Below are 17,809 nucleotides of genomic sequence, written 5' to 3' on the forward strand. Positions count from 1 at the left end.
CTCTGTTTTTTGTAAAGCTTTTGATCGCAAAGGAGCCTGCAAGAAGCTCTAAACAATTTATGTGCAATCTGGACTCCCCTGCGGACCATGTACCGCCAGTCGATATCGCCCCCACACCGGGCGCCCCAGCCTGTGAGACTTGCATCTGATTCTAACACAAGATCTGGCACAGAGGGGAAGATGGACCTGCCGTTCCAGGCCTCTAAATGGGATATCCACCATTGGATTTCTATTCGTGATTCTTGGTCGAGAGCCACGAGGTCGGAAAAAGCCAATCCTCGACGAAGATGAAGAATTTTGAGGCGTTGTAGAGCGCGGTAATGAAGGGGTCCCGGGAAGATGGCCTGAATCGAAGAAGCGAGGAGACCTACCACCCTTGCGAGGGCTCTGAGAGAAATAGAGTCTTTTTGTAGAGTTAAAACAAGCTCCTTTCTGATTGCTGAGATTTTTGCCTGAGGAAGGAGCAAGGAAGCTGACACAGAGTCTATCTGGAAGCCCAGAAACTCTATCTGTTGTGAAGGTATGATTGCTGATTTCTCAAGATTTATCAGGAAGCCCAGATCTGAAAGAAGGGTAGAAGTTAGTTGAAGATGATTCAGAAGGGAAGACTTGTTCTGGTGCATAATCAAAATGTCGTCCAGATAAATGATGAGTCTGATGCCCAACGACCTGAGATAAGCTACCACTGGTTTTAATAGCTTTGTAAAGCACCAGGGAGCCGAAGACAGGCCAAACGGAAGGGAGGAAAAATGAAATGTTTCTGAATTCCACTGGAATTGAAAGAATTTCCTGTGGGAAGGATGTATGGGTATGGTTAGGTATGCGTCTTGGAAGTCCAGTCTGACTAGCCAGTCGAATTGGAGCAAAATATCCCTGAGATGGACGATAGTCTCCATCTTGAAATGACGATAAACCACGAATTGGTTGAAGGCTTTCAGATTGATCACTGGACGAAGTTTCTTGTTCTTTTTGTGAACAAGGAAGATAGAACTGAGGAAACCTGACGGATCCAGACTGCAGTGTTGGATAGCCTTTTTTGTGAAAATAGATTGAATCTCTGCGGAAATTAGAGAAGACATTTCGAGAGAAAACTTTGGAAGAGGAGGGAGAGAGGATTGAAAGGGGGGTGAAAGAAGTTCTATGCGATATCCCTGCACTGTGGAAAGAATCCATGGGTCGGAAGAAATAGATTCCCACTTTTTTTTAAAGAAACGAAGCCGACCTCCCACGGGAAGGCCTGAAAGTTGGTTTACCTTGGTTGTTGGTCGATCTGGAGAAACGTTGGCCGCGACTGCGGAATCCCCTTGAACCCTGGGGGTAAAATTGAGGTTTGAACTCGTGTTGATAGGTGCCATAAGGGTTTGAATATGCTCTGGAGCCTTGGTTCCTGTATGGACGGCCGGTAAAGCGACTCCTACCTCTACCGGCCCGGGCGAAAACCCGCTGATTGAAAACCTTTTTCATCGATTGCTGTGCCTTGTCAATAGACGAGAAAGTTGAAACAAACCGGTTTAGATCCTTGATAAAGGAAGTGCCGAACAGATTACCCTCGGCGTGGACACCGGGGTCCCGAGTGGCCAGATTGGCCAATTTAGGATCCATCTTTAGGAGAAGACCTTTGCGTCTCTCATGAATTATTGCCGAATTAGCATTTCCTAAGAGGCAAAAGGCCCGTTGGATCCATAGCGAGAGATCAGCAGGGTCAATTGACACGTTTTCCATTCTCGCTGTTTCGGCCAGGTCGAAAATCCTCGCTAGAGGGCCTACTACATCCAAGAGTTTATCCTGGCACGTGGTCCAGGCTTTATCCACTCCCTTACGGGGGTCCTTGACATATTTTGTAAAGAATGTGATGAGACTCATCGATAATTGGAGTGGCCGTAATGTTAGAGTCCAACGCTGGCCTGGGGCATTCCGATTTTAATTTGGCCCGAGTCTGTTTATCCAGAGGCAACCGTAAGCGAGAGGAAATATATGCGCCTACGTGATCCAACGGGAGCCATTCCGTTGAATTTGGGTGGTGGATAAGGGATGGGTCGAACATAGGTACGCCCTCGGCGTCCACCACACTAGAAGAGGGTTCGTTTGATGAAATTTTTGTCCTTTTTCGAGGAGGGGAAGAAAGGGAAAATGCCTCATCAGGGTTATCAGACTGGTCTGACATGTCCATATCATCATCATCTGTGTCCAAAATTTTTTCAATCACTAATTTATTTGGCGCTGAAATATGCTTAGCTTTGTTCTTGCATTTTTTGTGAGATGCCGCAATGGGCACCGAAATCCCCTCCTTGGAAGGAGGCCTAGGAGGAATCAAGTCCTCATCCTGGTGTGAGCCAAGCTCACTTGCCTTAAATGCGCCCTTACGTGATTTGTTTGATAATATTTTCCTTTTTCTGCTTTCCCCCGCAGAATGGGCCTTGGCTTTGGACACCATGGACAACACTGAATTTTCGATGTTCTTAGACATCTTATCCATCGTTGCTTTAAAAGCACTTTTCATGGAGGAATGGATAAAATCGCTTATATCTTGTTTGAGCAAATCCTCCTCCTCCCCTGATTCTGACAACGAAGGGGAATTAGAATTCATTATTATCCGTGAACAATTGAACAAAATGAAAGGAAATGGTATAAACGTCAGCAAAAGCTGGGTATTGAAGAGTTGACCAAGGAGCAACACGCTCCCAACCGAAAGGATACACCCCCAGGGGCTGGAAAACACTAATGGGCGGAGACAAGGCGAGTTCGACTGCGGAGCGGGAGACACGGGTATTTTTGAAGGAAGCCGACCGTCGGAGCGACCTGAGGAAGAGGAGCGGGATGCTCAGGTAACGTCCCGTCAGCCGCGCAATGAAGAGCCGAGCGCGCTCCGCTGACAGGACCGAAATAGCTGTTCGAACGCGACGGTTGAGTCGCGTTCGACAGCGGACCAAAATAACTTGTCGGGGAGTGGGGGGGGTGGAAATATAGGCGCGCTGAAAGCGCGCGAAGCTAACCAATCTTGAAATAAGGCAATTATTAAGCACTAAACATAAATATACCAAGCACACAGTAAATAAACGTTAGAATAATTCCTGAGTAAAAGAGAGTACTTATCTCGACTGCGCAGCAGCAAGAAAAGAGGGCTGTGCACAGTCAAGCGTACTCTCTATAGTTCATGTAATGTAGTGATTGGCTGGTTGTCTTTGCAGTTTTACTCCCATTGGTTACGAGGTCGCTAACCCTGCTGGGAGTTGTAGTTTTCTTGACTGCTGCTATTTAAATAAAGCATGAAAAGAACGCATAATAAGAGCCTCCGGTCTTGTCATAAAATTTAGATTTCTGGAACATTTTGTTTTTAAATGTGGATATGCCGAAAACCTGGCATGGACCTGGCTCTCCAGGACCAACTTTGTAGAACCCTGGTCTAGGCCCCTGGCGAGAGGCTTAAGAGTGACTCCACTCAATAGAAAGATGCATAAGAGGAAATACAGTGAATAATAAAAAATAAATAAATAAAAAAAGGCTCACCACGTCCTCATGAATTGCTTTCTACTTGCTGTATGAGAGCCACCAAACCCCAGAAGCCCATTCACATGGTACCAACCTGTACCCAAAAGCTGCCTTAGTGTCAGGCTAGAGGGCTGTCCAAAAAAAACATTTCATGCAATATCCTTACTTTTAATGATTGTTAATGCTTTGAGGCAGCCTCCAGGCAGCATGCACATTATAGAATTACATAGTATGTGCCCAACAGTTGTGCGTTGGTTTATGTAGCCATTGTCTCACGTTCACGTATTTTAACTTCCTGTTCTAACAGGTCCAGTTGTCAATGCTGAGTTTTCGTCAATAGATAATAACACGGATGAAACACATTTCAAGGATGAGCCGGAAGCTGAAGGAAATAGCCCAGGTACGGAAGCACCACACTCTCTTGAGTAAAGAAGAACCCAGCTCTGTCTAGAAACAGGCTTTTTCACCTCGGACTATTCATGCAATAAATTTTTTTTTTTTTTTAAATGCCACTGCCAACACCTTTCTACCTCAGTACTTGCCATTTGCAGCACCCTCCACATCCCATCACAGTCTCAATAGTTGCTAGCTCTGCCCCACTGCACTACAATCTACCCCTCGTCTCTGTTTCTTGGATTCCCTCCAAAGCCGTCCACATCTTCACTAAACTCTGTTTTCCCCACCTTCTGCTAGAACCCCAATGCATTCGAGCCCCACTAACTCTTTTGCTTTGTCTAAGTTCTGCACTAACCTCTCTTGTACCCTGCCTTCCTTCACTACCACCACAGAGCATTTCAGCTACCCCACTCAAATATGTCTAAATCCACCATTCCCCATCGCTGCACGCCATCACGTTCCACCCGCCCTCCACCGCCTCCTCAGTTCCCTCCAGTTTTATAACTACTCTCCACATACTTCCATCCCCACACCCATCTCCTCGATTCATTCAGTACAAAGTGCGTTGACGACAGTTGTAAGCACCACACTACCACTAATATAGCCATAGAGTGGGTTTAAGTGGGCGCTATACAAATTTAAGGAAATAATCTACATTAACACTAGCTGAAATCTCTGGACTAAAGGAGGTGGTCACATATATGTTATACCTAGGAAGAGGGGGATTGTAGCTAATGCCATGTTCAGGACAGGAGAAACACTTGAAGCAGCAGAATAAATCAAGATCAGCGGCAACACAAAAAGGGCAATCTCTAATTAGGGCAGAAGAAATGTGTTCTCTGTGATTACTAGTAGAGCATAAAAGGGCTATATACTCTCTAGCAGTATGATGAAAGGAAATACTTACATGAAAATATACAGCTACAAAATGTTACTGCATCTGAGTTTTGGGGTACTGATGGAACATGTATCTTCCCTTTGATGCCAGAACCCATCGTCATCTCACCACATGACACACTGAGTTCTGAAGAGGACGCAGACTTGGACTCCACAGATTATCACGGATCTGAGACAAGTGAGCGCACCAGCCGTACCACAGGTAGGTGTAAGATTCTGACCTCCTGAGTCTGATACTTTACAATTTGTCTGCCTTCAAATGTACTTGGGTAAATTAAGTCATCCTTGAAAAGGACACCAATTTGATGCGGCTTAAAATCTTCCAGAGTGTTGGTTTGCTTTTCTATTGTGTGATATGTACATCAAGCCACAACCTGTCCATATATTACTGTGTCACTGGTGAATGTCTGGAGTTCTGTGTATATGTCTGCAGCTCACACATGCCATTTCTAGGGCTGAGTTTTGTTTGGACTTCTGATACTAATAAACTGTTTGAGTCAGTCTCTGATAGACATTTATACCACTACTTCGCCTTACCTTCTTAAAGTGTGTACTCACTGAGAATAGTTTTTCTTGAACTCCTGTAATTATTGCTTATGAAATGGTAATATTGTGTAATGTCTTCCTTCAACTTATCGGCTCAGCTTTGATATCTTCTAAGTATCAGTTTACAAATAATTTATTTAGTGGTTCCCTGAACCCCATGAAAAAAGAGAAACAAGAGTTCAATTTTTAGTCTTGTGGCAATAAACCTGTTGTGTTCTATCCCCAACTCTGTGTACCAGCTGTTTTCATCTTGTTGTTGATCGTTCCTAGGTTAGTCCTCAAAACTATAATTCCTCCAGTGTTGTAAGTCGCTGCTGAGTGAGCTAAAGGTCTCTTGTCCATGCTCCCTTTTCACGACGGCTCTGCCTTTTATCAGAAATATGTTAATTGCACCTTTTTTTTTTTAAATTTGATTTCTTGCGCCTCTACCAACAGTGACCGTCTTTGAGCTCACGGTTAGGCGTACGAGTCTGTTTATTCCAGAACTGCAAACTTCCGCCAGGTTCTGCAACCTCATATTTGAAACTTTCAGGTGTCCTACTTTGAATATCCTGTTCATCTTCGGAAACTAGTAAAGGAGGCTGTTGTCATCCTTCTCGTATTATACAGATATTTGAAGTTCATTTAGGATTAATAAAGAGCAGACAGCAGTTGCGTCTTACATAGCTAACTGTCATTCCTAACCGCCGCACAACCACACTTGGCTGTGTCATACATTCCAATCCAGAATTCGTGTCTTTCATCAAGAGGATTCTAAAGTCTTAAAGACCTACTAAGAGGAATGAGGTTTCTGGCTGGCTAGAGTATGCACCGCAGCGGGGCTAGTAAGTTACACACCAAAGATAACCTGTGCTCACCCCTGGTAGCTTGGTACAGAGCAGTCAGGCTTATCTCCAGAGGTCATGTGTAAAGCGTTTGCGCAACACACACCCACTAGTGGCACAATAAGTACCCCACAAAAGGTACTCGCACAACATTGTATAAAAATATAATGTCCATTATACATCCAACTTTAGACCAGTACATCACAAATCGCTGTCTACTTTGCCACAAGGCAACTGTGATCAACATAATCATGGCTGCAAGCAGAAAATACTGCCAGCCATCATCAAAGAACACATTCCTGTGCATATTGTATCAAAAGGAACAGTACACAGGGTCCAGATTATGAAAGAATACCTATGAGATACTATAGATCATCAACCCTGTAATACTGTGAGAATCCAAACAGGCATCATTGGATAACTTGCAATTCAGGCATTATATAACTAGTATAGGCAATGTGAGTGAAACACTTATCTGGCAAAACAATATAACTTATAAAATCACTTAAACATTGCAAACTGGCTTTAGAAAGGCACACCATTCAACAAGTGACACTATTCTTGTTGTGCAAAGCATGGATCAACAACAGCATCAGGACAAGTTCCTGGTGCGAAATATGAAGCTGCTGTCTGGCGGCGACCGGGGCCTCTGTTGAGGACTCGCTCGTTATGTACCAACAGAGAACTGGCCAGTGTGGGTCTCCCCAAGTGCGTCCACTTAATGAGGCTAGGGGCACCCACAGTAGCAATCTGAGCTGTGCCCATATGTAGAAAAATTACCTGTAGTGGCCTACAAACGCTAGCAGGACTGTCAAGGAATGCCCAAGTAGTGTGTCCATTAGTGTCGCGGGGAGGGGGAGGTTATGCCAATAACATGCCATGCTACTCCTTATAGATCAGAAATTACCACTTATACTTATATAAGGGAATTCCTGATGCAAGCCTATGAGAGAAACAGCACTCTCAGTAGTGAGAAACTAAATAGGATGTTTATCACTACTAGGGCATGTAACACATAAAGATATATGTCCTACCTTTTACATACACAGCACCCTGCCAATAGGACTATAGAGGGCCTACCATAGGGGTGACGTAAGCGTAGCTGAAAGGGAATCTAGACTTCTGCAAGCGGTTTGGCTTGCCAAGTCAGTGTGGCAGTAAACTGTGCACACAGGCTCTGCAGTGGCAGACCTGAGACAGGTTTGAAAGGCTACTTCTGTGGATGGTGCAATGGCGCTGCAGGCCCACTTGTAGATTTCAATTTACAGGCCAAGGGTATATGTTATCACTTTACAGGGACTTTCAGGTAAATTAAATAAGCCAAACAGATGTGAGCCAAGTTTTAGGGGTGAGAGCACATGCACTTTAGCACTGATTAGGACCCTGGGCACTTAACCACTGCCAAAGCCAACAAAAAGTGTGGGAATAACCCTGCAGAAAGGGCCATTTGCAACATCCACAACACCCATTCCCCTTTTCGTAACAGAAAAAAAAAAATCTTATTGTTTTATAATAATTACAACTAATACAACATAAAAAAACATTTATTTCAAATAACATTTTTCGGATATGTAATCTTTGGGCCACCCTGGAGGCTTTCTTCGATGTTTAGTGTACCTAGGTATGGATATACCTTTCTCAATATTCTTATCTATCTGTTACCCTCATTCTCATGTGTCATTGAATTCTCATCTCATTAATTGTCCGCGTTATTCCAGTCCTTAATATTAATAGTGTTGGGTTTTGACATTTCAGGCAACTAATTGGAACCATTATCGCAATTTGTTCTACCACGGCTGGCTACTACAACATCATCCAATCCATCACAGGTGGATCCTGAATGAATCGTAGTAGAAATGGGCTTGCTACATTTTGATATTCTCTTAAGATTGCAAACTTTCCCAACTGTCAGGCGCACAGCATTATTCAACATTTCCACTACTTCCAATGGTTCATAAAAATGACTCTCGCCTCTTGCAACTTTTTTTTTTTTCTTTCTTTTTTTTTTTTTTTTTAAACTCTCATTCATTGACCCACACTAAGCTGGCATTCTTTAGTGCTATGTTTAACATTGTACCAATTATTCCTTTTTAATTGTGTAGGGTAGACAACATTTTGTTATGAACATCTTCTTCAGACCTGTGGCCAACATTAGACTCAAGCAGCCTTCCCAGATTACACTTAGTCCTGGGATTTCTTCCATGCATGAGAACACATGGTGAATATCCTGTCAACTCACAATTGGTTACTCCATATGCTATACAGTTTTCTTTAAATGGGTTTCAGTCTCAATCCCCTGAACAAGACAATTGAATAATATTTTTAATTACTCTATTGAAACGTTTTACAATCCCATTACTGCTTGGGTTGTACAATGATGATGTTCTGTGTTTAATTCCTAGCCTTTGAAAATATTATTTTGCTTTATTGGACTCTATTGTCACTTTTTTAATTTGTAGGTATGCCTAGTACTAAAAAAAATTGTAATCGATAAATCTCCAAACATCATCCGTATCCGCTTTCTGCAGCACCTTGATCACCATCCATTTTGAGAACGTCACTCAGTTCGATAACAAAAGTATGTGTCTCCTATTGGACCCATTAGATCAGGGATCTCCAACCTTTTCTGCAGCGAGAGCTACTTCTGAACATTGAAAATCATCATGAGCTACCGAAAGCCAAACAACTTGTGCATTACCACCAGACACTTCCACTACCCCAGCTTCCTTGACTTTAAGCCTAATTTCTGTAGAGCCAGATACCATGGTTTGAACAAAATAGTTTGACTAGGGGCACTATGGCAGGGCTGCCATATGTGTAGGGTGAGTGCATGATCTTTTTGGATGTATAAACGTGTGCACGTGAATGGGATGTATGGGTAACTGAGAGCCTGCGTTATATGTACTTGTGGCACAGGACATAGCTTTTGCCATATGTGGCACGGTTATGTATATAACACAAAAATACAGCCATTTTGTTAAATGAGAGAAATGTAAGGTGCAAAAAACTTCAGAATGTAAAACTTTTGTTGGGCTTTGAATTTCTCCTGTTTAAAAAAAAAAAAAAGACTATTTTTCAGTTATAAATATGGCAAAGTGTTTGGCTAGCCACTGGGAGCAAGAGACCTCTTTGTAAATGCAACACTTTGGGGGGGGAAAAATGAGAAAATGGAAAGTAAATGTAATTATACAGTGAGATTTCATTTTAATTTTGTCTGATTTTAAAAGCATTGTGAAACCTCATTCTGTTCTCACCTCCAGTACGGAGTTGTCAAGGATATTAATTCACAAATTAAATACATTTGTGCTTCAGTTCATCACCTCTGTGCCATAAATCTGCCTCCAGCACTGCTTCTTATTAAGCCCTGCTATCTGCATCCTGATGATAATAGTGTGAAATAAAGATAGCCTTCCCTTAACTTTAAAAGACAAATTTGACTCTGGGCCTATTTAAAAATGAACTCTAGGCTGTGAGCTACTCTGAAGGGGTCTGGGATCTACCGGTAGCCCACAATCAATTGGTTGGAGACACCTGCATTAGATCAATAGCCAAGGAATTCCAAGGTGATTTTGGCACCAAAAACATATTCATAGGGGGTTTCATTTTGAAGTCCGTATTTATACATTTAGAACATTCACATACATATCGCTCAATTCCCACGTCCGTTCCAGGCCACCAAAAGGAGTTCTTTACTCTGTTTTGTTATTATTCCAAAGTGACCTTCATTACAAAGGTCCATGATTAACTGGTACGTACTATTAGGAGGTACGGCTCTCTCACCTCTCCAAAAAAAAAAAAACATCTTGAATACTGAATTCCTCAATGACTTCCTAAAAAGGTTTCTTCTCTAATTTAGATTCACTTGGCCATCCTTTCTATACCTAAGATGCTACACTCAGTAGCACCTCATTCTCCGTGTATGCAAGATCCCATGTTTCTTTCTTAATGCATGATTTTCCTGAATTGTGTACATACATAATCTGAGGACTCCCCTCCTGACAAACAATTCTAGAACCTGGCACTCCTCAATTACAATCATAAACATCCCCAATTCCCACTGCAAATCCATTTTATGGTGAGGAAATAATATGAAAGTGTTTAGCCATCCAATGGTCAGTGAGTGGGGAGGCGTGGTCGAGGGTGTGGCTAAAAATAAATGTCCTCGTTTATGAGGAATTGGCGTGGGGCAGCGCCAATATAAAAGGGCAGGAATGCCCTGTATTTATGAAATGCACTGCATTGCTGCCCTTTTCCCTTGCACTGGCGTACACAGTGCTGCCTAGCACCAATGTAGGCAGGGTTGTTTTTGTGCAGGAAGGGGCACCTTCGTGAACAAAAACAAGCCGGAGAGATATTCCTTCTTTCCATGTGTGCAGCAGAATGCAACACACAAGGAAAGAGGAAACAATAAGGAGAAATGAAACATTTCTCCTCATTCTGCCTGCGTAAGGTTTTGGCACTGCTCCAGTTTGTGATTTTGTAGATCTTGGTAACACCATCCCTGGGTGTTGTGTGGGAATGCCGCCTTCACACAGAGTAAGGCAACGCTGCGCTTGCGCTGCTTTGACGTACTCCATATCTATGACGCATGCAAAGCTGCATAGGGAGGCTGTGCGTCGCCTCGTAGGTATGCGTGAGAGGCTTGCGCGGCCAGAGCTTCAATAAAGGCGATGCTCTAGCAGCGCAAGCCTTGCATAGATATGATTGACAGGCTTGTGCCGCCGGAGCATCAATGAAAGCGATGCTCTAGCAGCGCAAGCCTTGCATAGATATGATTGACAGGCTTGTGCCGCCGGAGCATCAATGAAAGCGATGCTCTGGCGGCGCAAGCCTCTCATAGATATGATTGACAGGCTTGTGCCGCCGGAGCATCAATGAAAGCGATGCTCTAGCAGCGCAAGCCTTGCATAGATATGATTGACAGGCTTGTGCCGCCGGCGCATCAATGAAAGCGATGCTCTGGCGGCGCAAGCCTCTCATAGATATGATTGACAGGCTTGTTCCACCGGAGCATCAATGAAAGCGATGCTCTAGCAGCGCAAGCCGTGCATAGATATGCCACAAAATATTGGCAGGCAGCTGCATATAAAATAACAGGCAGCTTAAAAGAAAAATAAACAAAAGTGGTTACTCATTGGGAGATGCACTGTAGTGCATTATGAAACCTCTATTAATGCGTTGCAGACGTCTGTGTGTAACCAGACAGCCACAGGATTCAATCTTGGTCGGTGCAGTGGAGAATATTGACTTGTGTATTTTTTGTGCCACGAGGTCACGGCCTGTGACAGAAAGCGCTGTGAAGATGCAAGTCATTATTTTAGATGTGCATTACACACAGTATGTTAGGCCACTACAAAATGCACAAAAAGGTTAAAGATAAAATTTCCAAAATGTAGATTTAGGTAATACCAGACCATCTGTAATATATATATATATATATATATATATATATATATATATATATATATATATTTGTTTATAGCTGTCCCTTCAACACCTCCTCTGGGTTAATAATCACTATGGGTCAGATTTATGAAAAGTGGTACTGCACTATGTGCAGCGCCACTTTTCTTGCGGTCCTTAGTGCCCCCTAACACCACCATGGTAGCGCCGTATTTAAAATATGGCGCACCATGGCAGTGGTTAGGGTGACTAGCGTCATAATATTTACGCTAGTCCAGCGCTTTGCAGGATTAGAATAAAAAATTATGACTCTAATCTTGCTAAGCACCCAGAGGCCTATGGTAATCAATGGGAGCCTCTTTTTAATGCCTGTACTTGGGAGGCATAAAAAAATGCAGATAAAAAAAAAAAAAAACTAATTGAATATCTTTTGCGCTATTTTTACAGCCCCACCCCCCCAGCACCAGAACGCCCTCCCTGCATACAATATGCCTGGCGCAGGTATAATGTGGCACAAGAGGTTACAAAGTGGTGCAATGCAAGCATTGTGCCACTTTGTAAATATGGGGCAGCGTTTTTCCCCTTCCAGTGCCACAGCAGCGTTAAAAAAAAATATCAATATAAAAAAAAAGGGACGCTAATGTTGCGTTGGAACGGCGCAAGACCAACATAAATATGGCCCTATGTATATACATTTACAATTAAAAGCACACACTTCACTGCACAGTTGTTAACTCTTTGCAGTATCACTCAAAAAGAACAAATCTTTGTCATCACAAAGCTTTGAGTGATTCAATCAATTAAAGCCAGAACAGGCTCCAAAGCATCCTTTACGTTTGCATATTTTACCATTTACATATGTAGATCAGCTCCTAGCTCACATTTGCATTTAATTCAGGAAGCTTCCCCCTGGCATGATGACTTCTGTAGCGGTCTGTGCAGCTTCCTTTCACAGCACAGCAGACTCAATCAGTGAAAGTAAACAGTTGGCTGGGGGAATACGCGACCCCCTTTCCAGGACTCCACGGCCCCCCTGGGGGTTGCGACCCACAGATTCAAGACCTCTGACCTAGATGCATAGCAACTACACGTTCTTTACTATTTTGCTCCCTCTGAGAGATTACTGCTCTGAACCATTCAAGTTGCATCAGTGGTAATTATACAAGGGATGTTGGGGTCAAAACATTTCAGAGAGTTGCTACATTAGCAATACAGTTCTTTACAGTTTGAAAATCCTTCTCACATTCAGCAGTCCATTCACATTTGTCCTTAGCTTTCAGCAATTGTCTGATGTATGTTTTTTCAGCAAAATTTGGAACATAGTTTGTGAGCAAAATTCAGCCAAACTGATAAAAGATCTAACTTCTTGTTAATGGGTGCTGGTGCATTTTGTATAACTTATATTTAGGATGGTTTAGGTCTGATTCCCTCATGATCAACTATGTGTCCCAAATATGTAACACTTGTTTCTGCAAATGTGTACGTAAAAAATGTGATAACTTGCGAGGCTCAAGAATCATTATTACTTCTTCTAGATACTGGTCATGTTCAATGTTGTTCTTTCTATAGACCAAAATATCGTCTTGAAATAATCATATGCATTTCAATTTCCCAAACAAATGATGCATTAAGTGCTGAAATATAGCTGCCTTTTGGTTTGGCATCGGCAGCAGTCAGTTAAATTTGTAACAACCATGTGGCATGATAAATGCCTCCATTTCTCTGCTATCTTCAGTTAAGGACATTTGATGGTATACTGCTGATAAATCGGTGGTTGAAAACCTTTAGCACCTTTTAGCATTGATAGCAGTTCATTTATTTTAAGTAATGGAAATTGATCTACAATTATATTTCCATTAAGATGACGTAAATCCACACACAATGCTATCTAAACTCATCCAGAGTTTGTGCGATTGTCTTTCAGGGTTGTACATAAAACCATCCCCTCTAAACAAGATGAAAAGTACATCATATTGTCTGGTCTAAGTAGGGTGCACAGTGCAATATACTTGCAGTCTCCCCTACATCTGTCTGACTTTCAGTGTAAGGCTTCAGATGATGGAGCCCATCGAGGGTGTACCAGTGGTGGAAACATGGCATTCTGCTGCACTAAGTAGACTGAGTGGACCGTCATCAGGCTGAGCAGTGTACTCTGCCAAACTCCAAATTAGACCAAAAGTGATGATTTTTTTACCTACGTCCAATTAAAGAATTGGATATGACCTATTCACTCAATTGACATTATTTTGCAACTGAAAAATCTCTAACTGACTTTCATTTCATTTCAGCAGGTGTTGGGATTATGAACAGGCAAAGGAAAGTTCGAGCATCTATACCATTTACCAAACAAAAAACACCCTGCAAGTCATTACCGCGTGAAAGCAAAATACAGATGTCTCACAGCTCTCACAAGGGAATAACCTTGAGAAGACAAGTGTGGGGAGAAGGTTACCAGAGCAAAAGAGGTAAAAAACCAACGCAGTTTGGAAATCGTTTGCATCAAGGAATGACCAAAGGAAGAATTTTACAGAAATATAATGAATATGAACACAATCCGAAGCATTCACAATTTCCTAATGATCTTGAGAACACAGAGGAGCAGAACCAGCCAACTTACACATGTAATATGTGTGGGAAAATCTGTAGGCTGAAGGAGGAATTCATGAGGCATATGGCAGATCATCGCAGAGTAGGGCCATATGCATGCACTGATTGTGACAAAAGCTTCCTTCAAAAGGGTAATCTTGTCAAGCATTATAGAACACATACAGGCGAAAAACCTTTTCCCTGTGAATTTTGTCAAAAGAGGTTTGGCCGAAAAGATTATCTGCATGTACATATGAGACTGCATACTGGAGAGAGACCATATAAATGTAATGACTGTGGGAAAAGCTTCACTTGGAAAGGTGATTATAACCAACATCGAAGAAAGCATACCTGTGAAGATCTACGCTCTAGGAAGAAAATAATTAAAACCCCCAAATAATAGATTAAAACAGCCCCAATAAATAAGTCCTGTAATGCATTGGACTGGAGAGGAAAGCAATCCAGTATTGAACAGAACACATCATTGAGAAACAAACCGCTAACTAAATCATTAGAACTAGATGGTTTCAATTTAAAACTATGCCAAAATAAACAACAACGAAAAGACAGCAGCCTGACATGTTGAGAATAGAGGTGGGGCTCATGAGTGGATTAATTGAAGAAAGTATCCAGCCTTGAAGTGAAGGTTTTAGCAAACGTTTTTTTATATTTGTCTGAAATTAAGCAACCTGGTTTCCATTCATGTTTTTCTACAGATTACCCTAAACACTGTAGTAGAAAAATAGGTGTAAGGTAGACATTGTGTTTTTTAAGCTAAAATGAAACTAGGTAACAGAAATAGCAATGGGTTTCTAATATGATGCAGTGCATTTTTTGTGTGAAACGTGAGGATGACAGTGCTAAGGCATCCTAAAGTGTCATGTCAGGTGTACGTTCCTACTGTGCATCAGAAATGGTTTTGATTCGTAAGATATGTGATTTAACTTGTATATCATTCACATTCACTTATTTGAGGTAGCTCTGGTGATCAACTACCAAAGTGTTTCAACATAATCCATATTAAAGTATACATTTCTCAGAGTACTTCACAAAATTTGAAGTGCCTCTTCAACCTGTCCCAGGCCAAGGATATTCCTCGTTCTACTGGAGGCGTGAACCATGGCAACATTAACTTTTTGCTCTAAACAGGTACATAAACCCAAATTGGCTTTGAGTAGACACTTTACTATATAAACTGCCAAACATTGTAATATTAAAAAAATTATTCTTCTCTCTAAAAAGTGTGTTGGAGTAACTGTTTATCAGTTAATAAAGGCAATGTTGAAAAATCATTACTTCCATCTCCCTTTTAAGTGAACCAAATCAATTCTGATGTTAATGGTAAAAAGGACTGTCAAAGTCCTGATGTTGCAAGAACAATTGGAAAAAATTCTGACATTTTTAAACATATTAAACAAATTTGTCATCTGGTGATAACATCTGCTTTGAAAACGGACTGCTAGAGTGGTTGAGGACTAGGCAGTTTTCTCAAGCATCCCTCCTCAACCTAATACAAAGTATTGCCTTCCATTAAATCACCAATGTTACCGTCCTGTGTGTGATTGTTATTATTTTTTTTTGGGGGGGGGGGGGGGGGTTTGGCAAGTAAGCCTGGTACCCTGGGGTAAACAGGCAGCTCTGTTTTACCAACCCTAACTTTTACATATACATGCCTATTCAAAATCAAATAGTTGCAGCATTCGCAATCTTCACTGCGAAACAGATTACTACAAGAGAAGTCGCGAAGGGAACCTTTCATTAAGAGAAGAATGACAACAATACTTAAAAGGGCAGAGGATCAAACATGTCAGCAATTAAAAAGTTATTCAGTACAGTCACATTAGGCAGGCAAGGCAAATACATTTACGATCAGAGTCAAGAAAATGTTTAAACAGAACCTAAAGATACCTCAACTTGCCCTGCATATTACATTTACCTGCTTTCAATTTGTAACACGAAAATAGATCTGTTGCTGACTGCGGTATAAATTATCATTTGTATGGAACGGGATCTGAATGAGATGCTCCAGTAGGATTGCCTTCCCAATAAAGGGATAACAAACAGAGCAGTAATGCTGTAGTCCATTGCGAACCTGGAGAGAGAAAGAGGCAAATTCCACCAAAATATAGCAAATAGTAGGTAGTATAAATGCAGGCAAACCGTTGGGAAAATGTTAGGACTGAAAGTCAGAACTAGGGGTTTAATGGCATCTCAAAGAAACCTGTATAGCCTCCAGTAATGAACCAGAAATTGTGAAATTCGATTAAAAACGGAAATGGAGAGAAATCTTATAGGAAAATAAAACAAGTTGTTTAAAGGAGATCCTGAGGTCTGTGGAGATTTGTTTTGTGCGGGGTGGGGGTCAGAAAGGAGAAAGATTCAGATTAAATGGCATGGGGGGGAAAACAGACCAGAAAACAACAGAGCAAAAAACACTGAAAGTACTTGAAGGACTAAACATACTTGAAATGACAGTCAAGACTGTGGCAACTAAAGAAATTAAAGGAAAACACACTAGTCATCATTTGGGAATATTCTCAAACTATGTGCTTAGTTTTTGCTCAAAATCAGAATTTGCACCGACTTGGAGAAAAAAACAAAGAGCAACTAGACTAAACACCAGCATGCCTCTCAACGGGAAGACTTCATGAAGAATACAAATACATTGATTTAATAGGAGTTGGCTGTACATTGCAGTGCGGGACCCTCCTTCAGTAGGAACGTCTGAGGATCTGTCTTTAACACACAGGTTTCCCTTTATAGGACAGCATGAGAGAGCTTCATATCTAAGCCTGACACCATTTGGATTAGTACATCATGACCGTACAACAGCATCATAAATTGTTTAAACACTGTAGCAGAGGTTCAGGAACTCTTACTGAATGATGTATTTTATGGTATGTGCTTGATTGGATAAACCTACACTTTGGATGTCTGCCAGGTTTCTTCATTTTTAATTTTTGGACACTTCAAGTTTTCATTAATAAGACTGTGTAAATTGTAATATTCGCTTTTATGAAGCTGCACACGGAACATTACCTCTGCCCTTACAAACATGGTGTCATACATAATATCATAAGTGCCCTTCTGTCTTAAATAGTGGGATTTGAAGTGTTTGTGGCAACCAAAATGCTTACATATTATGGTGAGTAAGCACACTCTTGTGAAGCCTCATTGGATGAAAAGACCATGTGTGATAACAGAAGCCTTGTGAAATAGTAATTTGCTTGTGAAGTTTTCATGCCAATTACTTTAATTTATAACTGAATGGATATGTATGGCATGTTGCTAAGAAATGAATTTAATTTGGAAGTTAAATTCTTTGAACAGAGACATTACTGAAATAAAAACCTGGGTAACAGTGTGGAGAGACGGTGGGAATCCATTTTTGACACTTGTGAAACACTTGCATAAGTACTAAGAGTAATTATTATAAACCTGCTATGGTATATGGGAGCTGGAGGTGCCCCTTATCTTTGGTGCTTATTTTCATTCGCACTCTTATTTGATGTTATTGGAAAGGTTATTTCCCCTTATGTCTCTTGGTAAGAAAAATAAATATGGTAGGGAAATGCACTTTTCAGTGCTCCAGAAAGTAAATCTTTTTCTGCTCTACGGTAGAACATGCCAGCACCATAAGATCTCTGCGCTGCAGCCATGTCTATGCG

The 17,809-nt window shown here is 41.5% G+C and overlaps 1 protein-coding gene across 9 annotated transcripts in view; it reads left to right on the forward strand.

Annotated features, from left to right (window-relative positions):
• Positions 1-17,505, forward strand: part of LOC138274914 (zinc finger protein 34-like) — a 278,326-nt gene extending 260,821 nt beyond the window's left edge. For 6 of the 9 annotated variants that reach the window (XM_069219026.1, XM_069219033.1, XM_069219028.1 and 3 more), the window contains 3 exons: positions 3,797-3,889; positions 4,874-4,984; positions 13,844-17,505. In XM_069219026.1, coding sequence (XP_069075127.1) covers positions 3,797-3,889; positions 4,874-4,984; positions 13,844-14,541 — 902 coding nt within the window. In that variant the 3' untranslated portion in view covers positions 14,542-17,505. The remainder of the gene's footprint in view (positions 1-3,796; positions 3,890-4,873; positions 4,985-13,843) is intronic. The other 3 variants (XM_069219027.1, XM_069219034.1, XM_069219029.1) reach the window with 1 other exon arrangement.
• Positions 17,506-17,809: the final 304 nt, after the last annotated feature.

This window comes from Pleurodeles waltl, unplaced genomic scaffold (genome assembly GCF_031143425.1).
Source record: "Pleurodeles waltl isolate 20211129_DDA unplaced genomic scaffold, aPleWal1.hap1.20221129 scaffold_209, whole genome shotgun sequence".
NCBI lineage: Eukaryota > Metazoa > Chordata > Amphibia > Caudata > Salamandridae > Pleurodeles > Pleurodeles waltl.